This window comes from Bombus fervidus, chromosome 6, assembly GCF_041682495.2.
Source record: "Bombus fervidus isolate BK054 chromosome 6, iyBomFerv1, whole genome shotgun sequence".
Lineage (NCBI taxonomy): Eukaryota > Metazoa > Arthropoda > Insecta > Hymenoptera > Apidae > Bombus > Bombus fervidus.
In genome coordinates, this window is record NC_091522.1 from 11,783,238 (window position 1) to 11,809,740 (window position 26,503).

General features: G+C 36.2%; 1 protein-coding gene across 5 annotated transcripts in view; it reads left to right on the forward strand.

Annotated features, from left to right (window-relative positions):
* The window catches only part of LOC139988417 (uncharacterized), a 288,130-nt gene that overhangs the window by 102,827 nt on the left and 158,800 nt on the right, over positions 1–26,503 (forward strand). The window contains exon 1 of one of the 5 annotated variants that reach the window (XM_072005837.1): positions 21,769–22,086. The exons of the other annotated variants lie outside the window; for them this stretch is intronic. Coding sequence (XP_071861938.1) covers positions 22,002–22,086 — 85 coding nt within the window. The 5' untranslated portion in view covers positions 21,769–22,001. Of the gene's footprint in view, positions 1–21,768; positions 22,087–26,503 lie in introns of those variants that run through there. 5 annotated transcript variants of the gene reach the window in all.

The following is a 26,503-nucleotide window of genomic DNA, read 5'->3' on the forward strand; positions in this document are numbered from 1 at the left end:
CGTTTCAATGCTTCTGCACGCTCGTAAATCGAATGAAAGGCGTATTCCGGATATTCAGATGCTTACACGTAACGAGGAAAAGTTCGTATCTTGCTGTAATCCTTGAACGAACGAATCTTCTTTCGACGGTAGAGTTGCATAGAGCATAGTTCTGGCAACGTGGAAAATCGAGATTGGAAAATGTTTAGCGAGATTAGAATTAGTATTTAGAAAGATTAGAGAATGCGTAACCGAATATTTAATTTCCATGTTACGTCTGTTACATAGAGTTCAAGATTTAGCTATATCCGTAACGTATGCATGTACAGTGGTTGGCGAAAAACATTTAAACCTTTATAGAGATTTCTTACGAACGTTGTAGACGAGCTGTAGAAAACATTCTGAAATTTCATGAACGCTGTAACGAGACACGACTCTCGTGATTACGCTCGCAAAATTCTAAAGAAATTTTAGAACGTTCGCGGAGTTTGCTAGATTTTGTAAAAACAATTCCATGGTAGATGTCCAATTTTTTTGTTTTTAATGGTAACATAGATACCTATGTGCGTATATTGTACGGTACAAGAATAATTTTCACGCTACTGTAAATAATAGTTTAAACATTATCGTCAGTTTTTAATACTAAAACTATCGGCAGTTAAAACGATTTATGTCAAAACCAGCCAAATGACTTGTCTTTAAAAAATACGCAAGAATAGAATATTTTTATATTCATTGATTTATTACTTTCTTACAAAAGGAACTCCACGCTACGTAGTACATTTTTCACATTATTAACTGATCTAGGACCATGATCCTTAAACGAGGGATAAAATTAAAAAAACATAAAATTGTGACACCGGTTATTTTGATTGTTGTGGTAGTTCTAGCGTTAATTAAATTTCCGCGCCAAGACAAGAACCATCCATATTCAGTTTGCTTTTAAAACATTTCACTTTGTGCGCGCGTCTAATTTATCAGAAAGGAAGCAAGTAATTACGCATTGAAATAATCTGGAGAGAAAGAAAAATGCAAGTAACGAGAGAGAAATCAGAAGGTGTTTGTTTCGCGTAACAGAGATTTTATGTTCAATTATTCTTATCACCGTTGTAGTCGAGAAAGACGGGGGTAGTTTCCGCACAGTGTCAGGAACAAATGGCGGCAGCGTTCTTGAAGCTCGTTACAAGTTCGAGTCAGTTAATTTGTTATTTGCGCTTTGCTTCTTTCCCCATTCAGGTGTACGCATTCCCCTCGCTGTGAAGCCCGCATTGAACCTCCAACCAGTGATTTAATTTATCGCATCCAGCTACAACCATTATAACGTTATTCGTTATTTAATGAAAATTCTATCGTCTCTTCTTATTTATCTTTCAACGTCGCACCTGATCACCCAGTCGCGTCAAATCAAATTCCTGGTATTTTTTAGTTTCCCTTCCTTTTCTTTCATTTTCTTTTTTAACGTTTTAAGTAATACGACTTTGGCAATTTTTTCCTACGATGCTACAAACAGATTGATATTTAACATGAAAAGCTGCAGAAACTTCATGAATCGTCTACGATTACACTTTTCATAGCGAGCTTTTAAGAACGCGCGTTTATGATTAATAGGAGGAAGACAAACGGCGATAAATTTTGCGCAAATCTTTTTTCCCGAGACTTCGTGACCACGCAAATTAAAACGCACTCTATTGATTTCTACTTGGCGCGATTCATAAATTAAGAGCCATAAATAAACGCTTTGCTGGTAAAAGATGGTAAGCTCGATAAGCGGAGACAATTTAAAAGACTCGACGCCACTGTTGCAAGCTTTTATTCATCAGTATTCATGAATTTAACAAGGCCGAGAATTTGAATTACACATTGTATGCATACTTTTATCCTTGAAAGAAAAAAAAAAAAAAAAGAAAAGTTGATTAAGTATACATGTTTCGCGAAGCTGATAAGCGTAACGACCAAGCAGGTCAAAGTGGCGTACATGACGTAGAAAATGTGTAAAAGGTTGCGTTCTTTCACTTTATAAATTTCATTACAGAGGGTTCATTAAATCAAAGGCTTCTTTGAACGTAATGAGAATCAGAGGAGAGCGTGAGTCGCAATTAACAGCTAATAAATCGAAGTTAACGAAGGCGAAATCGTAGAACGCTCGAGTGAAAAGCGTCTGAATGTCCTTTTGTCGCATCTTAATGAATATCGAAGCGGAAACTACTAGATGCAAAGGCAGCTAATTAGTTTTCGCATATCGATAATTTCTATTGCGTAGAACGCGTACATTTGTACATATATTACATTGGCCAGATGGAAATAATCGATCTGTAACATTGTTAGTTTCAAAAAGACGTTTTATTACTAGCAGCGAAACGATAGAGGAGAAAAATGAATAACAAATATAGAGCAAAATGTTTTTACGAGGAATTTATGTACAAAATTTGAAGATTTTCGGAGTTGAAAAAAGCGTATATGAAAAAATGTATATTTGTCTCTTTGAGCTCTGAACATATAAGTACGATTGTTCAATTCCCAATACAATCGTATTTATATGAACACATATAAATACAATCGTATTGTACACCAATATTATGAAATATTTATTATACGAATTATTATTTTATTATATGAATATTTATTTATGAATACAGTCATATTTGCATTCATATGATCGCATAACGGCATAGTCAGTGAAAACAGACAGTACAATAAACACATACTGCTACAATACATAGCTATGTGTATAATATTAATTGAAATTCTTTAAAATTTCGCTTTTGGATTACAAAATAAAAAATCTAATTGGCCGGACAGTTTAGCGACTCGGTGTAAATACTGAAAACTTGTTAATTAATTTGGGAATAATTGATCGTAGCAAATAGAGATGGCAACAGATTATGAAATTCGACTGACAAGTAAGAGCGACGTTAATTCGAATTGAAGGAAAAATGGTAAACGTAAGCGATTTGCTGGCATAACAAACCTATTACTATACGTATTTATTTTCTTTGTTCGTACGCTAAGATGCCGACGAACGAATAAAGTAACGACGAAACAATTAAACGAATCTTGGATCGCACAAGTCGGTCGACTGAAAGCTGGGTTATCAAGAATAGGCGCGATAACATCGGAAAATATAATCGTTTCCTTAATGGCAGAAAAATAATTAAAACACCTTTCGGTTAGCCGCGAGCGAATGCCGCGAGATCGTTTTAAAATTCGTTCTTTTTAAGCGGAAAATTGGATTAGCGAAAGCGGAGAGTATCGTGAAGAGGTGACGAGATTAAGAAGTCGCCCGTGGAGGGGGTGGCAAAGGGGTGAAAGTCCGCGGTAAATCTCGTTTCAAGAGCGTCACGAACGAGTCACACTTTCCGCCGTTCTACTCCATTGTGGCTTAATCTTTCTCCAAGGCCCTTATGCGTTTGCCCCATTTAATTGTGTAGCGTATTCTGGTACCTGCATTCAATGCGGTTTCACGTTGAAGAAAAGCTAATGGGATACTTAAGGAAAACTATAGTGAGATTGGTAAATGACGAGGTAAAATGGAATGGTAATAGAGCGACGTTTTGATCAGTAGTCTATTCGGATCAAATTGGCGAAAGCAACAATCGGTTTATTTATACGGATACAATAAAAAGCTAATGGTATTGTTTTTCCGGATTCGTTAAATTTTTATTTATTAGGTTGTCCGAAAAGTTTCTTTCGTTTCATGAGGTGATAATATGATTATGAACAACAATTTGTGTTTTATATTATGTTATCGAATTAGGTATGATCCATTTCGTTATATTTCTACTATTATGCTCGTGCATAATTCAATAAACTAATATAAAACAAAAAACATTGTGCGTCTATTATTTCGTTATAAAACGAAAGAATCTTTTCGGACAACCAATAGTTGTATCGACGATGGATTGTAAGACGCTGTAATACGCAAGTAACGTATAAATAAGTAGGTAGCGTTAAAATATTTAAATATAAACAATTCAAAACTAGAAAAATCCAGCAAATATCCAAAATATTCAATTTTATTTACAATTTCGTGAATTATAAATTTCTACTTAAATGTTCCGTTGCTCTTCAATTGTTTTTCTAAAAATATGAATTTGAATAAACATCGACAGTCTGTTCGTAAGAATTAAAGCGTCTAACGCCTGTAAATCTTTCGTCGACAGATTGCGTGCTACGAAGACGACAGAACTTAATCTCCGTCCCTTCGAGTTTCGAAGAATACTCTAAGACAAAAGGAGATTAACAATACTCTGCTCGCACATCCATTTTAATCGTTTTCGACACAGCGTGACGAGAGAACACGACGAACATCAAATATTGATAGCACAATAACCCGACTGCTAACGGTGTAAAGCCGTGGTTCTTTGCATTCCGGAGGGTTAACACCCCTTTCGTCGTAAATTTTGAATGCGCCAGGCGTAAATCTTGCCGCCCGGTTTCTCGCGTATTATGAGAATAACGAAAGAGAGGTACAGTCGAGGAGGGTAGTATCGAAAAGAGCCGTTTCGGCGCGCATCTTGCTTGGGGTATAAAGAACGCTTAGAATTCACGATGTACATTACCATTTAAGCTTGAAGGTGCTAGTTCGCGAACAGCTTCCTCGCATGCACGAGAATTAATATTTACCATGATGTTACCGGTCTGGTGTTTTCGCTGTTCGTGGTTCGATCGTTAATCCCTGTTTGGGCTTAGCGTTGCTCGTCGAACTGCTCGCAGTTTGTTCACGAATCGTTCGAGAGTTTCCGGAATCTGCTTATCTTTCTCTGCTTTCGCACAGTGAACGAAAGGTTCTAAAGAATGAGCAGGTTTCAGGCAAAGTTGTGTTTCGAGATAATCGGTTTCGATGCTTTATTTCGTTAATAATAATCGAATACCAATTGAATATCTTTCGAAACTATTGAGATACGTATAATTTTGTGTGCTAGACTAGATTAGTAGTAGTAATGACACACGTATGTGAGTATCAGTGTATGGAAGTATGTGTGTGCACAGCGTCTCGAAAAACAGATGAACGTAACTGTTCCGTTGGCAGTGTGGTATAGAAGATGTTGAGACAAAGAGAGTGTTGAGACGCGTGCGGATATATATCGACGAAGATACTGGAAATTATTTATTAAATAAATCTAAAACTATTTTAATATGAATTCTAAGCGTAACCTTAGTGTTCCTTTACTTTTATTTTGGCAATTAAGATCCACAATTCTTAACAGAAACAATGGTGAGAGTGAGGTTCATTGTTAGCGAGGAACGAATGACGACAAAATATTTATTAATTTCAGTGTGAAGAAAAAATGACGTAATAGTAAAAAATCGATTCTAGACGTCCCTTTTCCATTTGTCGGGTTTCCTCTTGACAGAGAGTATTGAAAGAAGATACATTAAACATATAGAGAAACCTACACGTTCTAAGGAAAGATTGTAAGAAAATTGTTTGTTATTTGTGCAAAAATATATGTATATATATGTTTTAACGTATCTTCGAATTTTTATACAAAACAATTATTCTCAATAATTTTCCGCAATTTTATGACGTGTTTTTGTTTGTGAATATATAGTATATAAGAACTATCAATAGCTTTCAGCTTTGTTCTTATTTTTAAAAACAAAAGATTTATAAGCCTCGCTATATTTTTTTAACGCATATGAATAACCATTGTACGTGTATTTTAACATATTGTACGATTGAATTTAAAGCTCTGAATTCTTTGTTGTTGATTTTGAAATGGAAAATCCAACGATTTTGAATGCATTTTGCCAGTTATAAATGAAGGGCGCACCATGTTTCGCTTGAAAAGGAACAGGTCATATTTAACAAGCAATTAAACGAGGAAAGAGTGTTTGAATAGAAATGCTCTATTTCCGTTTAATTTTTCCTTCGTTCTATCCAATTATTGCGGCACGAGGTTGGTAATTTATTGACATAAACAGTCCAGTCTATAGATTTTAAAAACCCAATGAAATCCTTCACAGTTTGTCTGTGACGAAGAAGGCCTAAATAAAGCTTATTTTCTAATTTTTCTAGAAAAAAAAAAAAAAAAAGAAGTTTTCGATACGAGTTCTCCAATCTATCGTATTAAAAACTAGCGCCAATAATGCTTCACTTTGATTCGTAAGATGTAACAACAAACGAACTACGTCCGCTCGTTACAGCAATCAGCGTCTTTTTCTACTGTCTGCAACCATCAGCTCAACCAGACGTCCTTTTTCTCGCGTATCGAAGGATCCATTAAGCGCAAAGACCGCAGACTGCGCAACAATTTCCCTGATTGAACAAGCTGAGTCTCATTGGCCAGGCAAAAAGTTCGGCAGCAGCTTAATCGATGACGGTGCGAGCACTGAAAAACAGTTCCTAAGATAAATTCTTGTATGTTCCGTGGGTTCTACGTGTATCAGCCAGCGGGTTTTTCCATCATCGTGGACGGTATAATAGAGGGCTCTCTTAACAGACAGCCATTTAAATAATTGCAAGCTTGCAAAGACTATGGACGTTTCGCCCCGACGTCATCCACGTTCGATGCGTCGCTTCGTCGTGGCTATTACACACGATTAATTCGCCAAGGCTTCTTCTCGGACGTGAAATTGCGGTCAATGAACGCCGCGTTGAAATTCGATTTGGTGAAACCACATCGTCACCTTCTGTCGCGTTTGCTTAGGGCTTTCCTTCGTTCAGTATCGTCCGATAGGAATTTAAAGGGAATGTAAGACGATGAAGAAACGAGAAGTTAGCTTGGAAATTGTTACTAAAATAGCGTATCGAAACCACAGGGAAAGATCATGATAAGAGTTCGTTTCAGGTGACTGTTTTATTTTAATGTTACTGATGAGCAAAGAGAATTATTGTAATGTGAAACAGCTGTGAAAAGTGCAGTCACGCCTTTAACACTAGAACTACCGATAGTTAACACGAAGCTATTTCTACCAAGAACAATTATTTTTATCAAAATTAAAAAAAAACGTAATAATAGAATATTTTTATATTTATTGATTTATTACTTTCCTACACAAGGAATTCCACGTTACGTAATTTTTGGTATTATTAATTCATCTGGGACCGCATCCCTAAACGAGGGTTGACACATTTATAAAATTGTAGAACCAGTCGTTTTGATTGGTGTGATATTTCTAGCGTTAGCATCCAGCGATCTAGCGATTCCTGATAACTGATATCATCATATTAAATAATATGCAGTCAAAATTTAAAAAACAGTACAAAACGAGGAAACTGGTTAATTGGGGTTCGATGAACAGATTGCAGGGTCCTTTTACACTTTGACGAATACCAGTCATTTTGATTGGTATTAGTATAAGTAGCCTCGATACAAACTTATTTTCAATTTAAATATATAAAAAGCAAAATAAAATTCATTATATTATTCTTGTAGTTATCGTTGCGAAAGTCATTACATCACTGCGGAAAAAAATATAACACGAAGCAGGAATTTTACAATAAAATTGTAAAACCAGTGAATTTGACTGGTGTGGTAGTTCTAACGTTAACAGTCGTTGGAGACAAACAATAATCTTTGAATTACGAGGGTGAAGTACGTATTTAGCCTCAAAGATAAATAGAAATACAATCTTAGCAAATAAATATACGAAAAAACAAAACGATGGACAAAAGAAAATCATACTATCGTCTACGTATTTCAAATTATAGTAGAATCTTCCTTGTCCCAGCTAATAGGGAAACAAAACTGTTCAAATTTCATTTATTCAAATATGGATTAAGATTAATTGGCAGATTCTGTAAATGTCTATGGAGCGTACATCTTCTTGGCTGCAGAATGCCACAATTTTTCCAATATAAGTAACTGCTATTACATTCTTTTTGTACTTCGAACCACTTCGAAGCTCTTTCTCGAATGCCTCGGCATAAAAAGGCACGTCCCATTATCGCTTTCGTGTGCTGTTTCCATTTGTATAAAATCGTCATTATTACCGCCTTTATCGCAATGAAACCATTTCATTGCATCAGTATATTTAAGGTTTTTCTACCGTTGCCAGCATCTCAGGTATCTACGTGCTTTAGATAATATTCGGTATGGCGTTTTCGTTTTTTTAATACTTCGACCGTAGTTTCCTCAGCATCGCGTATTTTTGCTAATTCACGTTGCACTTACATCGCTTCTCAGTTTTTTAATTATATCGTATTTCGTTCCTACAGCGTTACAACGCTGTTAGTTTCATACTAAATTCATATAATTAGAATTCTCTGGATGGAGTAAAGGAAAGGATATATTGCAGACGAACATTAACAAAATATATAAATATTTGAAACTTGAAATATTTGAGAAATGTACTTCAAAATATTCGAAAAATGTCCAGCGTAAAAGCAGCTCGCAAAGAAGGAAAAGAGAAAATTCCATATATCGTTGGCCGATCTGAAAAATAGGAACGCTTATCGTGATTATTGTTACGCTTTGGTGAGTAATGAATTTCCACTGACATTTTTACTAACGGTGACCAATATTACGCGCCATTTACTGTTCGATTCTGAAACGAGATTTCCAGCGACGATACGTGTTCCGCGTATCAAGGGAACTGGAAAAACTAGGCACGCGTGTATTTCTGTTTCGGCAAATTCGAGTGCAATTTAATCGCACGACCACGCTCCGTATTACGCGAAGAAAACAAATTAGCGAGCCGATTTTACGTTCGACAGAAAGGGGTGGTGAACACGCGGAGCGAGAACGAATGGTGCGAGCTGCATTCGAAAGTGACAAGTTGTTGATTGAAATTATTTGGTTACGAAGATGGTTAACAGAGAGCTAGAAGGATTTGAACGTTAATAGCTTCGAAAGTTTTGAGCGAATTTCGTTTGAGTTGGCGGAATTACAAATTTTAGTTGATTGGAGTCGAGTTGAAATTTTGGTTGACTGAGGGGAAGTTGAAACGAGACGCTTTAAAGTTGGCAGGTAGTTCGCGAGATGAAGAAATTGACGTTGGAAATACATTATCGGTAAAATTCGCATGTTCGTCGATAACACGAAATAGGTAAATAAATGGCACAACCATCTTTAGAATTCTAAAGACATTCATTTTTTAGTAATCAACGAAAAGCATAAGTTTCGTAAGTATATCGACAACGAGGAGCCATGAATTTTAAAAAATATTTCATCAAAGTGACTTGTTAATCTTATTCTTTCAATCATCGAGAACTATCGAAAAATCTTCGCTATCTCACATACTCCTTACGCTAGAAATATCATAAAAATTCTTTATCATTTATCGAACTGGCTTGAAATATAATTGTAAGACGTTTAAAAGATTCAGAGATAATTCAGACATAAATAGTAAATGGTTTATTTATCAATTTCGTATAAATTTCAAGTAACATATATTACTAGCCTAAATAAATTATTTATGTTGGCAACTAAATTATCGAAATTCCATTTTCTCGCTTGCTTTGACGAAAATTTTTACCTTCTTTCCTTTATCACAGCTGTAACTCTTACATGTAGCATACTTACTTGCATACCAGACGTACTTACGTGCTACAGTTTCCGTGTTCGCGTAATACTCAATTGCAATAAGTTAAAAAAATTCATATGAACAAGTACGAACAATGTATTAAAAGTTCTGGACGTTACGAAGAAAATGTTAGGTCGTTGAAGGTTTTGTTACAACTCATCGTACGCTACGTACCATTTTTAGAAATTGGCTGTCGTCGCTACGTCACCTGAGACCGCCGTTCTGAAACTTACATCAGCGTTACACGCGCAAGTTAGAAATTAAAAATCGCACGATTCGCGTATACCGCCACGCTGACCCGACCCGTGTTCATTTTCTAATTAACGTAGTTCCGAAGTTTCAGCTCGTAACTTTTTACAAAATGTAACTGGCCGTTGTAATAAATTCAGACGTGATCCAGCTCTCTGTCGCCAACTTCATGAATAAAATTTCAATATTACATTCAACGCTGTCGATGTTCATACCTTCGTGCACGGCAAATCATGCTGCCAGCTACGAACGAAAATACGAAAGACTGGAAAAGGAGCTGACGGAATTTCGTCGCAAACGCAAAGCGAATGGGGATTATTTTGCATCCGCAACATTTCATTTACATGCGTCGTAAGTAGACTGCGAATGTTTATGCATTTATGGAAAACTTTCGGCTGCAAAATTTTATAGAATTTCCGCGTAATATGCAATAGGTGTACGAAATATGCGCACGGTAAAGTACACTGTATAATGTTTAATACGTGAAACGATTTTCTATTTGGATGATTAAAAATAGATATCGTATCCTCTTGATCACTTTGATAAAAATATAAATTTCCATCAACGTCCGCGGTCTGTTCGCAACTTGAAACCAATTATAAAACAGATTATAGAACGTCTATGCGACAGAATGCGTTTTCCCACGACGAGGTGTTAAAGAAAGTAAACTCGTTTCGCGCTTCTTGGAAAATTACCGGAACGACTGGAAAGTCGTCTGGCGAATTCATCTAAAATCTATTGGTATCATTAGCCGTGAATGTTCGCGGGTACACGCGGATATTAATTAAAAGAGGGTGCGAATGGAGAGAGAGAGGGTTTTTTTTCTTTTTTCCTTCTTTCCGGCGAAAATACACGTGTCCGTGTGCAGGGGTGACGAAGAATAAAAGGAGAGAGCAATGGAAGGGGCGAAATGTACGAGTAGTTCGTGCCCGACTCTTCACCGGTTCTCGTCACTCTACATTTTCCTCTTTGAACTAAATTCTTTGTTAATTATACGGTCGACTGCTTCGTCGTTAAATTCAAGCCTCGAATTGCGCCCGGCTTCCACGACCTGGCCCTGCTCAAATCCCGTTATGGAGACCGACTTTTTATCCAACTAACGATGACGGGCGAGAAATTTGCAATTTCAAACCTACCATCTGTCCATTGATCAAAAATCCTTTGCCGGAGTTTTAACGCCCGTAATTTCAGCCATTCTGTCAGCGAGATCATCCGAAAATACAATTATAGGTCGACTTATATTTTATACGGCACGGCGGCTCGTCACGTAACGATAACCTCACGTACCGGTCGCTGACGGATAAGCGTGAACGGTCTCGTTTAACTTTTCAAGTGTTCGCACATTTCCATAAGACGTGTCCCCAGGCGTTAAAGAAAAAAAAAAAGAAGAAAATGACTAAGTTAAATAAAACACAGTTATCGTTACATCGTGTCGAACACAGAGCCCGTGTTTCACGAATTTTTCATTTCGACAACATTTGTATCGACGACAGGATTTAGGATCAGTGCAGACGCGTAACGAAAAATACGACAGCGTCATATATGTCTTTCTTTGTTTTCTTCAATTAAAAGCAACGAAGACAAACGCGTGACGCAGCAGGAACGCAGGATCAAAAAGTTGCTCGTCTGTAGGGGTTAAAGGGTAGCCTTAAGGGGTTAAAACGCGCGTTTCAACGTCCTGTCGTGGATGTGTCGGCACCGTTACGTACGTAACGTTCCGGGACGGATACGCTAGGTTATAACAGTTTTATCTTATTACCCATAAGAATGGTCGTCGAAAGGGAACCGTGCCATAGCTGTGCAATATCGATACGGATAATATAAATTATAAATCGACGTTATTTCATCGAAAAATATTAGATTCATCGTTGGTTATATCGTTTGCTGTTATCTTTTAATGGGAAACATCGGATTCTTTACATCGGATAAATTAGCAATTTTCTCTCCTATCGAAATCTTTTGTAAGCGTGTCGAAAAGATTGAGCGAATATTTGCGTATAAGTTTTTTACGTGTCAGAAGAAAAGATAAATTCGTGCAAACATAGTCGTTTGGGATTCTACGTCGAACTGAACTTCATGTTCTATGTTACATGGTTCGAGATTATTTTTACCGATTTTTGACAGGATGTAGTTTAATTAACGATGCAATTTCGTGTAATTTCATTTGAATAAAACGAGAGCAAGAAAGACAGCTAGCCGACAGCCGTTCGTCTTCGTTTTTAATAAACTTTCTTCAGAGCTTGCATTTAAATTTAAATTCAAATTTCCCCGCAACCTTAAGCGCGACCATACTTTTACCCTACGAGCTGCTTTCTCCTCCTCGACGAAGATGCAACGTTATCGATGCTTTTTTTCTCGCCAGTAAACCACTACAGTCGCGCTCGATGGTTTAATCGTAGTTAAATGATCTGATCACGGATCGAATCGACAAAGAAAAGTTTATGCTAATCTTCGTCTCACTGCCCATCGTGCGTTATATTAGGTTGTCCGAAAAGTTCCTTTCGTTTCATAAGGCGATGATGTGATTATGAACAACAATTTTTGTTTTCTATTATTTTATTGAATTAGGTATGATCCATTTTGTTATATTTTTATTATTATATTCAGTAAACTAATATAAAACAAAAAACATTGTGCGCATATTATTTCCTTAAAAAACGAAAGAAACTTTTCGGACAACCTAATATTATAGATCGACGAGTTATATGGGATAATGGCGTATCTATCAAAATTCTGTTTCGAAATATACCAAGTTGAAACTCTCCTTTGTTTGTAGAATCGTGATATTTATGAAGAGCTTGTAAAATCAATAGCGCACAAACTTCATTTCTGATATAGAATAAAGTAATATTGTAAGAAACGATTATTTTACGTGCAGTAAAAAATGTCGAAAACGATCTAAAAGATGATTCTGAACGCCTGTTCTTGCGAATAACGGGATTTCGCATTACGTTGCAACATTGAAAGTAACTATATCTGTGCAATATTTCGTCAGAAGCACATTTAAGTAGACGTAAAGCAATGAAACAGATGTAGAAGTTCGTAAAAATATTTATTGAACGAAAAACAGATACGAAAATAAAATTACGTTCGTAGTTTAATTTGATGCAAAATTATATTCTTTTTAAATTTGTTATATTTTTATTAAAATTTAATTGGCAAGAATTTTTCCTAACTGTACGGCATTGTCTTCCTCCAGGAAGGATAATGAGCTTTCAAAATCCCGAATCTTGCCACTTTTTAACGTAATTGTAGGAGCAAGTTTCTACGAGTATTCCATAGATAACTTTCCTTCTATTTTTATTTCTTACAAAAAATATTCATCGAACTCCTTTTATCGATTCGAAGCACAAAGATACGTATTTATTTAAAAGTATTAAGATAAAAACTCTCCGTTGACTTCCGGTGAAAGTTAAAAATATTTACATCTGTAATAAGCAATAAGTTTCTCGAGAAATAGTCAAAGAATAATCGATAAATCAATAGCAACCAATGATGGTAGGATCACTAGACGCAGCTGAAACATTGATGATCCGATGATGAGTCGAAGTAATAGTAGATCGAGTTGGTGCGGGAGAATTCTTCGCGAAACCGAAACAAGTTGGTAAATTAACACATCGAATTTCTGCACACGCGGGGACCGTGTGGCCTGCGGAACTTCCGATCGGCCCAGAACTGTGTACCATCCGCCACGAGTTTCCCTGTGGCAAAGTTTCTTACCGCGGTAGCCCTCGGCGCTGATACCAGAGAAAAAGAGAACACGCGGGAAATGGAAGGGGAGACGCGCGATAATCGATGTACCGTGACAAGGTTTTAACGCGCGCGACTGTGTATTAGAAGTGAGAAACTCAATTTTGGATTGTCACGGTGATCCGTTAGTTCGTCGACAAATATACAGTTCAAAGAAAAACAGCGAAAGCAGCAACATTTTTAATTTAATTTTGATTCGGTTTGAAGCAACAGAAATGAGATCGGACTAGAATCGAGCGACAGAAAAAGAAGTACGCAAGTCTTATGTAAATGTCGTATGTAAAAAGCAAGTACAAATGTGGTAGTTTGAAGACAACGCTAATTGTTAACAATTTATAATTGTCTCTGTAATTCCGAGTTCGTTTGTACATTTGCAATTTGTTTATTTTGTTAGTTTGAATCGAATATCAATCAAGTGGAAGCCTAGCCACGCTTTTTTCCAAAAATGTTTAAAAATAAAAGGAAAATTGATAAAATATTCTGAAAGGAATTCCTAGCAACTACATTTGTTGTCGTAGTCCGTTTGATGAAGTTGCAATAAGTATGAAATAACGCTTGAGATAACCGTGCGTCATGATCGTATTATTGGTTGAATTATCGGGCATTCAATGTAAGAGACTTGAAAACGTGAGAATCACGTTTGGTAAAGTGAAGATATTATTCTTACTAAGCACCCCGAGGAAGAAGTTATGGAGCAAGTCCTAATACTTGGTCGTGCTTCTACCCGTGGAGGTTGTAGAACTGGTAAAATATGAGGAGATTATTTGGCAATCAAAGAACAGTCTACTTAAGAGATTCATAAAAGTGTGCCAGAGAAAAACGACAAAGAAGGTGTAGAAAAGATGTGGCAACTTCTGAAAAATAGTTATTACCATTCTCGGTTCAACAACGCTACGAACCAAGAAATATATGTACGCTCATAAATTGTCATTTTCAAGCAGTACTTATAAAAAGAACGTTAATCGCGATTGAGAAAAGATCGAAGTCGAAATTTGCTGTTTCAAAAGCACGGCTTATCGAAATTAAATTCCGAAAGTAATACAAAGGGACGAAAATTGTATAATTATTAAAAACAGAATTGAAAAACAAAGAGGATTGAAAAAAAGATCGCTTGTTGGTTACGTAAAAATATTGAAACTGTGGTATACGGTGTTAATATGAAATAATAATAAATTCGCTTACACACGTGAAATTACTAATTTTTTGCAAACGAGAATGTAAAGTTACCATTGCGACGAACAGATAAATTCGAATAATTAAAAAGATTTTCAAACTCTGTGTTACGCGAAAGTGTTTATTTGAATTTGAAAAAGGGATATCATTATAGTAAATCCCGTGCTAAACTCCAGGCGCATTGGTCGCGTCTGAAATTAAAGCTATAAAGTTGTAACACATGTGTAACATTGCGTGACGCAAACATCGCATCGTGCGACTAATACAGACTTTATTATTTCAGCGTAAGAGCGGGTCTGACAGAGTATGACTCACTCTACTGTCGCCAGGCATAAAATCTTTAACGCGCTTGAATAATTAAAACACGAATTTAATCCTACTCTTTTCCCATGCGGAAATAATGTTGCAGCTTCCATAGAACGAGTTCGTTACATTGTATAATAAAACACGGCGTTGTTATTTCTTCTTTAATTTTTCAGTCTTTCTATTCCTGATAAACTTCATTGTAAAACGAAAGTAAACTTAAGCGAAGGGATATTTACGAAAGAGAAAGCGTGAAACGTTTCATTTTAATGGAAGAAATCGAAAAACTTGCTACGCTGATAACTCGATTACTGTAACTATTCATCGACAATATTCTTATTTTTCACACAGTTTCAAAGTTATGCAACTTGAAGGTAAAGAACGTATCGAATAATAGAACAGTTCGTAAGATTGACAATTTCGCTATCGCGTGCGAACGTTTAAAAACAGTGACTCTATTACCTCGATTATGCTAACGATAAAGGACGATCGAACGAAGATTACAGGTTCTTTTATTCGTAGTCTAATGATGAAATTATATTTAAAATAGGCAAACGAGAGAGATTTTCCGAGAGGTGGTTTATTTTCTCTAACAATCGTATTAATCCTATCGAACCGGCTTACGTAACAGCTACACCAATTAATTGCTTCCACGATATTTCATATCCATTGATTTAATACTTTCCCGAGTCGGTGGAGTGTATTATTTATAGCGGAGGCTGCAGAGTAACCCGGTTATTTTTAGGGAAATTTATGCCGCTGTATTCATGAATTTATTTAAATTCATTTGTAACGGCGCACAATAAATTGAACCAGTTAATCGAGCGCTCTCGCGATTCAGAACGTCAAAGGACGAAATTTCAATATTATCTCTGAGATACGTAGCCTGATACAACGTGAACCGTTTGTATGCCAGTATTTTCAAGTACACTCGGCCGTCTCTTATCATGAAATCCTGTGGAACCAATGTGACGTGTGTTTTCATTGACGTGGCCGTTTCGATTCATCAGCTTTCGACCCAGAGAAGATGGCCACTTCATACACCGTATTTCGCGAACTCGAATCAATGCGCGGCTGCTTCTTCTTTCGGTCTAACTTTAAGCTAAGAACTACCATTCAATGCGGTTTTTCAAGATATCCTGAGACTTCATTGAAACTTGTTGGCGAAAAGTCGTTAATTGTACAACGTGAATACTGGATTTTAACAATGTTATTGAATATTACTATTGTTATTATTATTAACATTACTATTATTATTATTATTATTGTAGAAATTGAAATCTTCACGAAGAGAAATTATTTTGCAACACACTGTGTGTTCGATACTACTAAATTATAAATATATTATTCCTTAGTATTTATATTGAGCAGAAGTGTGAACGTTTCAAATATTATTAAATAATTTAGTAGAAATCTGTTAAATTCTAATTTATTTAACTTACTTTAAATATCGATATTATAAATTCTAGGTATTAAGATAGACAACGTTAATACCTAAGGCATTCAATATCAATAAAATATTTCTAGCAGTGATCAGATTACAGATTTTGAGAAATAATTAAATAACTTAATTATGCACCGTAGCTGAAAGATTCAAGAATAAAATATTATCCAATGGAAGAAGAAAATTTATTTTCTGCATCTTTTTCAATTAATTTAGCTGTTTGCAGATAATTGCCCCACTGTATGGTCAATACTTTAAATTTATGATTCCTAACTGCTTCAATTCTGTAAAACTTATTCTGTATCTGTTACTCGTTGTTATAATTTCACGTTGCTAGCTTCTGCTATCACATCTTGCTTTTGCCTTTCAATTATGAAATTTTTAAAATAGTTAACTCCTCTTGTCTTATACGTCTTTTTGCGATCAATTAGTTTGGTTAGTAAAATTGATTAGTCGAGGAATTTTTAATTTTTTCTGATAGAGTAGCAAAAGAAATTGTTCTTTGACTATTAGCATTAAAATTTTATATTTAAAAAGAATGTTATACAATCTTCGTTATATGCGTATGGCCGTTCCACTGCGATAATAACGTAACTGAAAATTTGCAAATTTTGAGACAAATTGCCAGCCTCGGACATATCTGATCTTTCTACCATAAAAATTTAATAATTTTTCTAACATCTCTAGCCTCTAGATGGAGATATGAAAATGCAAACAAGCGTTGTTTATTCCAACATCATAAAACGGTTCCTTCCTTATTTAATCGCAAGTGTTACTAAGTGAAATTGATTTTCTTCCTCTGAAAAGTTACTTTTCTTCGGTTGCGCCATTGTTGCACTGGAACGGCAATATGTATTATTGGAGAGAAAACATCACATACAATAGGCTTCCATTTATCTGGACTTGTCAGGGAACAAACAGTTTATATAATTGAAGCTGATATAATACACAGGAGTTCACATTCAGATAAATGAATTGGACCAAGAAACTTACGAACCTTTAAAATAACAAAAAATTAGTCGAACACAGTGTGGATCCCACGATGTTGATCTTTATTTTGCAAAAAATTGCCAATCTTAGAATAGAACTACTCTTACATTATAAAATTATTGAAAGTACCAAGTCATACTTCCGTTTTGGGCTTGTAGTCATTTTCCAAGGAATTTCCAAACCGCTTGACTAAAAATAAAATCAATAGAAGTGGAAAATAATAAATCTAAATAAATCTCTTGAAATAATAAATCTAAAGAACGTTACTCGTGATAAATATGCTAATGTTGTTAATACTTTTGTCAGAAACAACACGAAGAAATAAAATGTTGCCGATAGAAATGAAGCTAGCTTTTTCTTCTTAAATCTTCCAACTATTACTCAATTTCAGATCATCAACGATTTTTAGGCTTTTGCACGTCATGGTTCAATTTAATCAGCAGAATTCAGTGAATCGGGCATCAACTGAAGTTTCTTTCCAACAAATGTAGTTCTACTCTATACAAATAAGACGACAATAGCAACGCGTGACGATGCGCGATAGAGAGCTGTGCTCGCCTCTATACCGTTTCGCTAGTCGTGTTTCCAACTCTGCAGCACGGAAAAGCGTATTAGGGTTACTCTCTGCAGTCGAATCCGCAACATTTCTTTGAAGCATTTCCTGCAGGGAGAACGGCAAGTTCCGCGACGATGATTTGCAATTCCACTCGTCTCGTGGGCTACACGGTCGTCTTCGATGTCACTTCGTCAGTGGCCGTGAGGAATTTAAAATCCTCTGGCCGATGGACACGAAGTTTCACGTAAGGCGGAGAGAAACTTCGTTCCTTTTTCGCTTTTTTCGTCACCACGTCCACTATTATACACGGGCTTTATGAGGTTGACGGGTGACCGGCGTTAGCAGATTTCTGTCCACGAAATTAGGTGTTCGCTGAGTGAAAAGCGCCGTTGATGACGGTTGCAATTGTCCCGCAAATTGGCTAACCAACCCTCTTAATTTGCGTACTGAATTCTGGCTGCACAATGTTAGGCGTTTATGTCTAATAACTTAATGCAACGCCCGCATAACGAGCTTTCATTCAAGTTCATTCGCTCGTAGTTGTACGATATTGCGTACTGTTATAATACACGTGGTGTGAAAATTATAATTAGGTAGGACTTCGAAATTTGTAGGAAGTGACGTTTTTGAAGTATAACGAGTTACAGCGGTGATAAACGCCCATTACTATTATATCATGGATAAGGAAATATTTGAAAAGGAGTTATACGGGAATGTTGAAAAAAGTAAAGATAGTCTGAAATTAACAATGCGCCTTCGACCGACGAAAGAATTACTACTGGTGTGTTATGTGTGTTAGTATTTTCTGCATATATCGTATAATTTGCATAAATACAATTCTTAAACATTTGTGGAAGAAAGTGGAGATATTTTACGAAGACAATGCTATTGTCCCATTTCCTACTGTTTTAAAATATTTATACACCGGATGCAGATGAACTAAACAGAGAAAAGGATGGTTTCTTGCGTAGCTATGCGAAGGAATGTTCGTTTCGTTTCGTTTTCCAATTTCTGAAATTTCAACATCTCCTTGATTAAACATTTACTTTTGCGTGTTTCCAACGTTATTTATCATCCAGTGCGCCCAGAAAGTTTTCCATTGCGACGTTATATTCTCGGAGATTATTTCACGTTGGTAATACAATACTTCGAGATTCATTTTGTTTCAGTTAGATCGCGGTTAATGCGCGTCTCGTTACGAACGTAATGTTCAACGTTACTGTCGCACGTGTTTGTACGATTGTACGCCGTCGAAAAATATAGCATCGTAGAACATTTTCGTATAGCGGTTTTTTTTTTACGACATCATCGTAATTACTTTTGTCGTCCGTTATTTTTCAACGATATTGTCCCACATTTTTATTTTCCTCTCATTCACACGCAAACTGCGGATTCAGTTACACACAGGCAGCGAAACCAACGCAAATGTCAAACTCACGCAGAAAAAAGTTTTTTCAAACAACTATCGTTTTTTAAATGTTCGTGCAAGTTCGTGCAAGTACGAGCGTTACACATATTTTTTTTCCGATTCTATCTATTTATTTCTGTTTTGTATTCGGTTATCGGGGAAAAATTGCGATCGGAATGGACAGGGCCGTAGCAAAGGATGTCCCTTAATTCCCGTGTATTTTTATTAAATCGATTTCACGCTCTATTCTGTTGAAATTTCACGCAGTTTCTGACAGGTTGATGACAGTTTGAAAAATAAATTGCTGTCGTGAGATACGCAATAATTAAAATAATTATTGGAAAATATTATCGTTCTTGTTGTTTTGCGTCGATGTTTTATGAAGAGACTCTTACAGTTACGTTTTATTATGATGCTTCTTAAAAGAAGGTGACTAGAAAAAGTTCTGATAGTTTCGAGCAAATAATGATTGCAAGTTATATTTTATATACATATTTACGCACGCTTAATGTTAATATAATTTATTCTTCATAATGAAATAAATATCGTAAGCTCGTACAATTTTTCAGAAGATAGACGATAGAAGATAGATGTTTCAATGAAATTCCCGTTTGAATAATTACTATTTATCATGGCAAGGCAAATTATACATTATAAAACTTTCAAGAAAATAGGTGAACAAAACGCAATTAAGAATTGAATCAAATTCACATTATTATTCCCATGTTTCATCGCTGTTTGTAGTTCCAACAGTTGTAATACGAATGTATTCATCAAAATCCTATTATCTGTTGTATTTATTCTATTCTATTTTCTGTTTTATTTATTTCATTATTCGCTACACAACAAAATTAACATCTTCTTGCTCCGCAAATAATCAGTATCTATTAGCGTAAACTTCCTAGGAACCTCGAAAACGCCTGATACTAACGAACAGAGATGTGAACTAACAAGTACCTAATTAAAGTAACGCTGACGCATACAATGGCTACAGAAGGTATTTGTACGTACTTCTGTTCTCCAACGAAGAGTTTTTTCTATTAGATTCTACATTTTATTTCCGTAGTATCAAATTTTTGTGATCGTATGAGTTGCTATACTACTAAACGATACGAACGTAAATAATATTTTATTATACTCGGATCTAATTAATTAACGTACAAAGTCAGTGTGAAAAGTATTCGTACAGTAATTAATATCAACGGAAATATCGCAGGACATTGTTTAACAAAATTTTAATAAAATAAAAGATATGTACATATTCTTACAAGCGTGCGGAATAATTTTCATAAAAAAGAAGATGGAATATGTATACCCTTTGTGAAGATATTAACAAATATCTAAAAAATGGCAAAAATATATGCGTAATAAATATTCACATAGTTACAGTTTGCTGAGAACAAATAATAAGATTTTCACCTTATATCTAGAAGAGGAAATCGTTAGATTTAATTATTTTAACGCTTAATGAGGTTTTCTTCTGATTTTATTATGGTTCGAAGCCGTAGTGGTATTGAATTTATCAAATCGATGAGTATTCTGCTTAAAATATTTATCCATTCTTCTAAAAGAGCCACGTTCGCGTATTACTATCATTATACTTTGGAACTACTATCTTGCATCAAGTTGGAGTTGTCTTTCAAACCCATTTTCTTCTGCACTTTGACGCAGATTATTTTTTAAAACACCCGTGTACATTTTATCTCATGAAGCGGTAACTATACTTATCTTTACCATTTGTCAGATATTTATTAGTATTACATTCTTTTTTTTCTGAAAATTAATCCGGACGCTCGGAAGAATATGTTATACATCTCTTATTCCTCAGAATGTTGTTACTAAACGATGTTCCACGCTAAGGGCACTGTTTAACACAAAGAATCGTTTTACCTTAACTGTAAATACGATAAATAAATGCAACAGTATACGAATGCCTCTTGTAGCCACTGTACTGGAAGCTTTCAACAAAGACAAAAGCACACGCGCCGAAAATTCCGCCCTTTCATCCACGAAAAAGCATCGACGTTTGCATAGGAAAAGAGCGTGATAAAAGGGCGTGCTAGGCCGTCCGCGTATCGAGCCCTTCCGGCGGCCATAAAAGGCCAAGACAATCATGAGGAACAGCACGACGATTCCATTTAACGGGCGAAGCGGCCAGACCCGGTTATGCACACAGAAACGCGTATCCCCCTTGCATTTACTGTGCGTGGCGCGAGCTGCCTCACGGACACACCCTGTATTGCGATACTCTCGTAAAACCAGCCTGTATCTTTTCCCTCATTAACTTGCCTCTACAATGAGCGTGGGTGTCGGCGTAGTACGTCGTGATCCTTTCAACCCCCGTCTATCCACACCCTTCTAGTGACGGCAGCGCGCATGCGCGTGGTCCGACCGCGGAGTAGGTTCGCGCGTAAAATCGCGCCGACCGGTGGCGATCAGTCGCGCGTAATACAGCGCGGGGTGCGGTTCGTCGTGTTCGTTTAACATCGAAAGGTTACGTCCGCGTATTCGTATCTCATTCTTGTACGGCGTTTAACCTTCGCGCTTGTTTCCCCTCGAGTTTCTCGGGTCGTTTGTGATCGTGCGTCGTTGCCGCGCGACTTTGGTCGCGTTTCGGACTGATGGCCTCGACTTCTTCGCTCGTATGTATCTGCTGCGAGTGACGAAAAATAAGAAGAAGAATGTGGTTGATGGGAGGCTCGTGCGCCTTCCTGCTTCTGGCACTAACATTGTGCCAGGACCTGGTCCAGGCGAGGAACGACAACTGTGAGTTTTGTAACTTTTTAATATCGTTGTTGTATGAGACGATTTTATGTTTGCCGGTACTCTATGGTTACACAAAGGGGCAACGAAGGGAGAGCGTTTCTCGTTGGACGTTTGGTCGACAAGTGGTTGCAAGAGGGACGAGGATAGGGGTTGTCAGGGTTGCGAAAGTGTATAGGTCGTCGTAAGGGTTGTACGAGGGATTAGAGACTGAGGTGTGGTTTGTTGGGTAAGCGAGGAGTTTTTCAGCAGCTAAAATAGGAAAAGAGTAACGAGGGTGAACGACCGTGAATATATCGTTGGATAGGTATGCGATAATACACTTAGATAATACACTTAGAATTCTTTAATCTTCTTATGCGCCTCTTACATATTTCTATCTGGATCTGCATATCTTTGGATAATAATAATTTTTAATCAGATGCCGATATGGGTGTAGTGTTAAGGGAAATATCTGTAAACGAATAAAATCGGTGCTTTTGGATTTGTACCTACGGTAATTGCTGCAATGAACTATATAACTTTGGAACACAAAGATTAATAATTTTCGTGACTGACGAAAACTTCATTTGCCGCAGATAATATGTGATTTAGTTATCGATTATCTGCTGAATAATATATTACGTTGATAATTTCGAATTATCGATATTTTGGAACATCCGAGTTATGAAAATGAATTTTTCTTTTTTATTTCGAACCTGTACGTTCAAATTATTTTCCGTGTTACTGAGTTTCGCTTGTTTCTACGTATGATGTGTTTATCAACAAAATTTAGCCTGCGAAATATAATACGCAATTTTTGTTGGGATTGGCTGAATACTAGAGATCCGAATGATAAACATCCACTGTTTACTAAGCATTTATTTTACTAAATGCGACGCATAAATGATACGGTCGTGTTATTGTAACGTATTTATTCAATATTTGTCGAATGAAAAGTACTGCGTGATACGTATCGTTTGCATACGTACTACTTGTATCATCGATTGACATTTTGTTTATTTACCGATAATTTCAAAACAGTAAAATATGATAAATTCTCATATTATTACAAATATCAAGCAACCGTACCAAAAGGAGGTAAACGCAGTATCGTGAAAGATAAGAAAGCAACACAAATATTTAATATAATCGTAATTAAAATAAAAGGTTTCGTGCATTTCTGATTAAAGTCATTTAACAATACCCACTGCGAAATTTTTGCGGACAAAACTAAAAAATTACAGTAAAGAAGAAGCAAAGAGTTACAATTGTGTACAAGGATGGATCTCTGTAAAATTTTGTCTATATTTGAAATTAGGAAATATACATTTCAAATTATTCGTCCAAATACGAAACGAGACATATTTTTAGTATATTTTAGTCGTTAGAATCTATAAGTTTCTCATTATACAACTTACAAAAGAAAATGTTTTCTTTCTAAATACATATTTCTCTTGATTATCTCGCAAAATTTTGAATTCGATACGAGGTCACGTTAGTTTTTACGTCAACAATAAAACTGATGAATGCAAATATACACAAGAAATTACAACGTTCTCGCAACGCCGTTGGACGAACTTCTATTAACTTAGAAAGGAGGGAAGTTTTTGTTTCGAGCAGATACAAGTTTACGTCCTAAAAGTTGTCCGGCAAGTCTGGAACAGATCGCACTCTTTACGTAACGCAGCTTTCGCTTCTCTGCGCTTGTTGTCCTGGATCCAGCGTGTTTAGAACAAAACATCAGAATTTATGTCTGTCTATTCTAGTACAGAAACTTTCTCGTAAGATTATTTCAGAAATTCTACAACTATACATATAAACTTGTGTTAGCTGTTCGATGCAGATCTTTTATCTTTATTGCTATACTATTCGCATATCTTCGTTATATATTTATATATTGTATCATTCTGTTTATATATATTTGTGTGTAAAATAAGCTATATTAGGTTGTCCGAAAAGTTTCTTTCGTTTTATGAGGAAACAATAGACGCACAACGTTTTTTGTTTTATATTATTTTGTCGAATTACGTACGATCCATTTTGTTCTGTTGAGATAAACACCGCGATATTTCACAGACTTGATTTCACGTTTGTATGAAGGTGCATTGTTGAAAGAAAGACATTTTCCGGACAACCTAATACTTTCGAAGCATCGCATGTTGCGAATAATTCGTTTGGGACATTTTTATTAAAATGGCATTCATAATCGATATTTTAACGTTCTTTTGATTAATTGTACCAGGCTTGACCATTATTTGTGTAACATATGAAAGAAGTAAGTTGATTATGTGATCGATTTTCCGAGACTCTGCTATCAAGTATCTTTCTCATTCTTTTTTTATCATGATATAGCACTTAATAGTTGACTTATCAGCTGATATATCGTGAAGAAAGAATAGACTTAGAAAAGTGGCCAAGGAGATAACGAGATGATTTTCGTATCTCGTAAACTACTTCACCAACAAAAAGGTCGGTATGATCTTTGAGTCTTTTTATGCTACAATCTTTTATTCGAGGAATTTTACTCTTATTAAATCACCCTGTATACTACCTTATTACCTTGTTCCATTTCTTTTATAAATAAACTTGTACACATAGGACTTCTCATTTAATCTCATCATTTGAAGTCTTCTTGTTATATTTAAAATTCTGATTTTTCTACGTGCCGTTTCTTTCACTGTACCATATGACAGTGCAAGAACGCAGACAAAATATTTCATACGATTTTAATAACTTCGAAGAACTTATTATTATACATATGTATAATACATGTATATCAAATAAGCACTCTGTAATATATCCAATTATTTTAAATATACTTATACAACGTTACATTTTTCGATCGTGTCGTACTTAGCCTCCTTGCAATACTTCAGTCGCTTTTAAATAACTCACTTCCACCAGACGACGAAATATATCCCGAAACGTTATTTCCGTAATTTAAAACACCACTTTAAATCACCAACAAAGCATTGCTGAATGCGATTGCTTTGTGGTCAGACACGAAACCACGTTTCCTCAGCAGGATAGATTTCGCTGGATTTAGCGAAGGAAAAGCTTCTTGCTATTATACTTATCTGAAAACAAAGCCGGTCCGAGCGATCTTCTTTCCATCCGACGTGATTAAATCCATGGTATCTGCCGCGTGGCACCCGCGTGTTGTCGTGTAATTCCGCGAAGCCGCTTTAACCGCGGCAACAGTCGTCCGAGAATAGATTAACGGCTGACGATCCGTTGTTCGAGCAAATTTTCCTCGCGCATTGCACCCGAGATTACGGTATTTCAACGTCGACAAAGCGTTTTGGCCATACGTAGAGAGAGAAGGGAAGAACGAGAGAGAGAGGAGAGACAGCCAGAGAGAGAGAGAGGTAAACCAATCCTGGCGCGATCTATTCAGCAAGATTTACGCCGGTATCTACAACGAACACGGGACCTCAACGAGATATTTGCAGCCACATTTGCATGAATGATTAGGCTCGATGCAGTGACCCGGCTTTGTCGCGTCGCAATTTCCCGCGCGTTTTACCCGCAAACCGAATTATTTGAGAAGGCGCAGACGAGCGGATCGACTCGCGACGATGCCTAGACTCGGTGCAGATGAGCGAGTTCTGTCGCGCGATATCTCGTCGACGTTTTTCACCACCCGTTATCTGCTCTCTTTCGAATGTCACGACGTGTTCGCGGGCGTTCTATTCAGAGGCGGAAGATCCGGGACGACGAATTTTTGCGAGCTTACGACTCATCGCATCGAGTACGGCACGCGGTGGATAAAAGTCGAAATAATCGTTGCTTGATCATTAGATCATCGGAAGTGTGTAAGTAATATAAACGCGAACAATAATTCCCTGCAAGATTATTAGAGGATTAATAGAAATCATATGTACGTAGGAGTCTGATCAATCGAATGTTAGTTCGTTTATTCTGATACAGTCTTGTTTGTTAATTCTTGTCAAACAGTGTTTCGTTACACATTAGGTATTTTTTTTCTTTTTTGAGAATTTGAGCAAAGATATGTATAATTTTAATTCGTTATGTGTAACTAATTTTCGATTTAAAAGTCTCTTTCTTTTTGCAAGAAACAATTAGAAAGAGAAAAGCGATTTGAAACATTCTGTAATTTTGATCGTCCTGTGTTAAGAAGCTATAGAATTCTTTTCTGCCACAAACTGCTACACTCGATGTTCTATATTTTTTTCACGAAATCTATTCGTAATCACGACTTGGTTGAAGAGTGAATTTCTGACCACATTTATTCCGAGAACATTTTTAAAGTTACGCAAAACTCCTCTTTATTAAATGTCAGCACAAAGTGGGAAGGAGAATAAATGATTTTTGCATGACACGTATGAAAGATGGAAAGATTGTTCGCGGCATCGACACTGTTTACTTAAACGTCACAGTGTGTGGTTAGACGAAGAAATAAATATTCAAGATATCT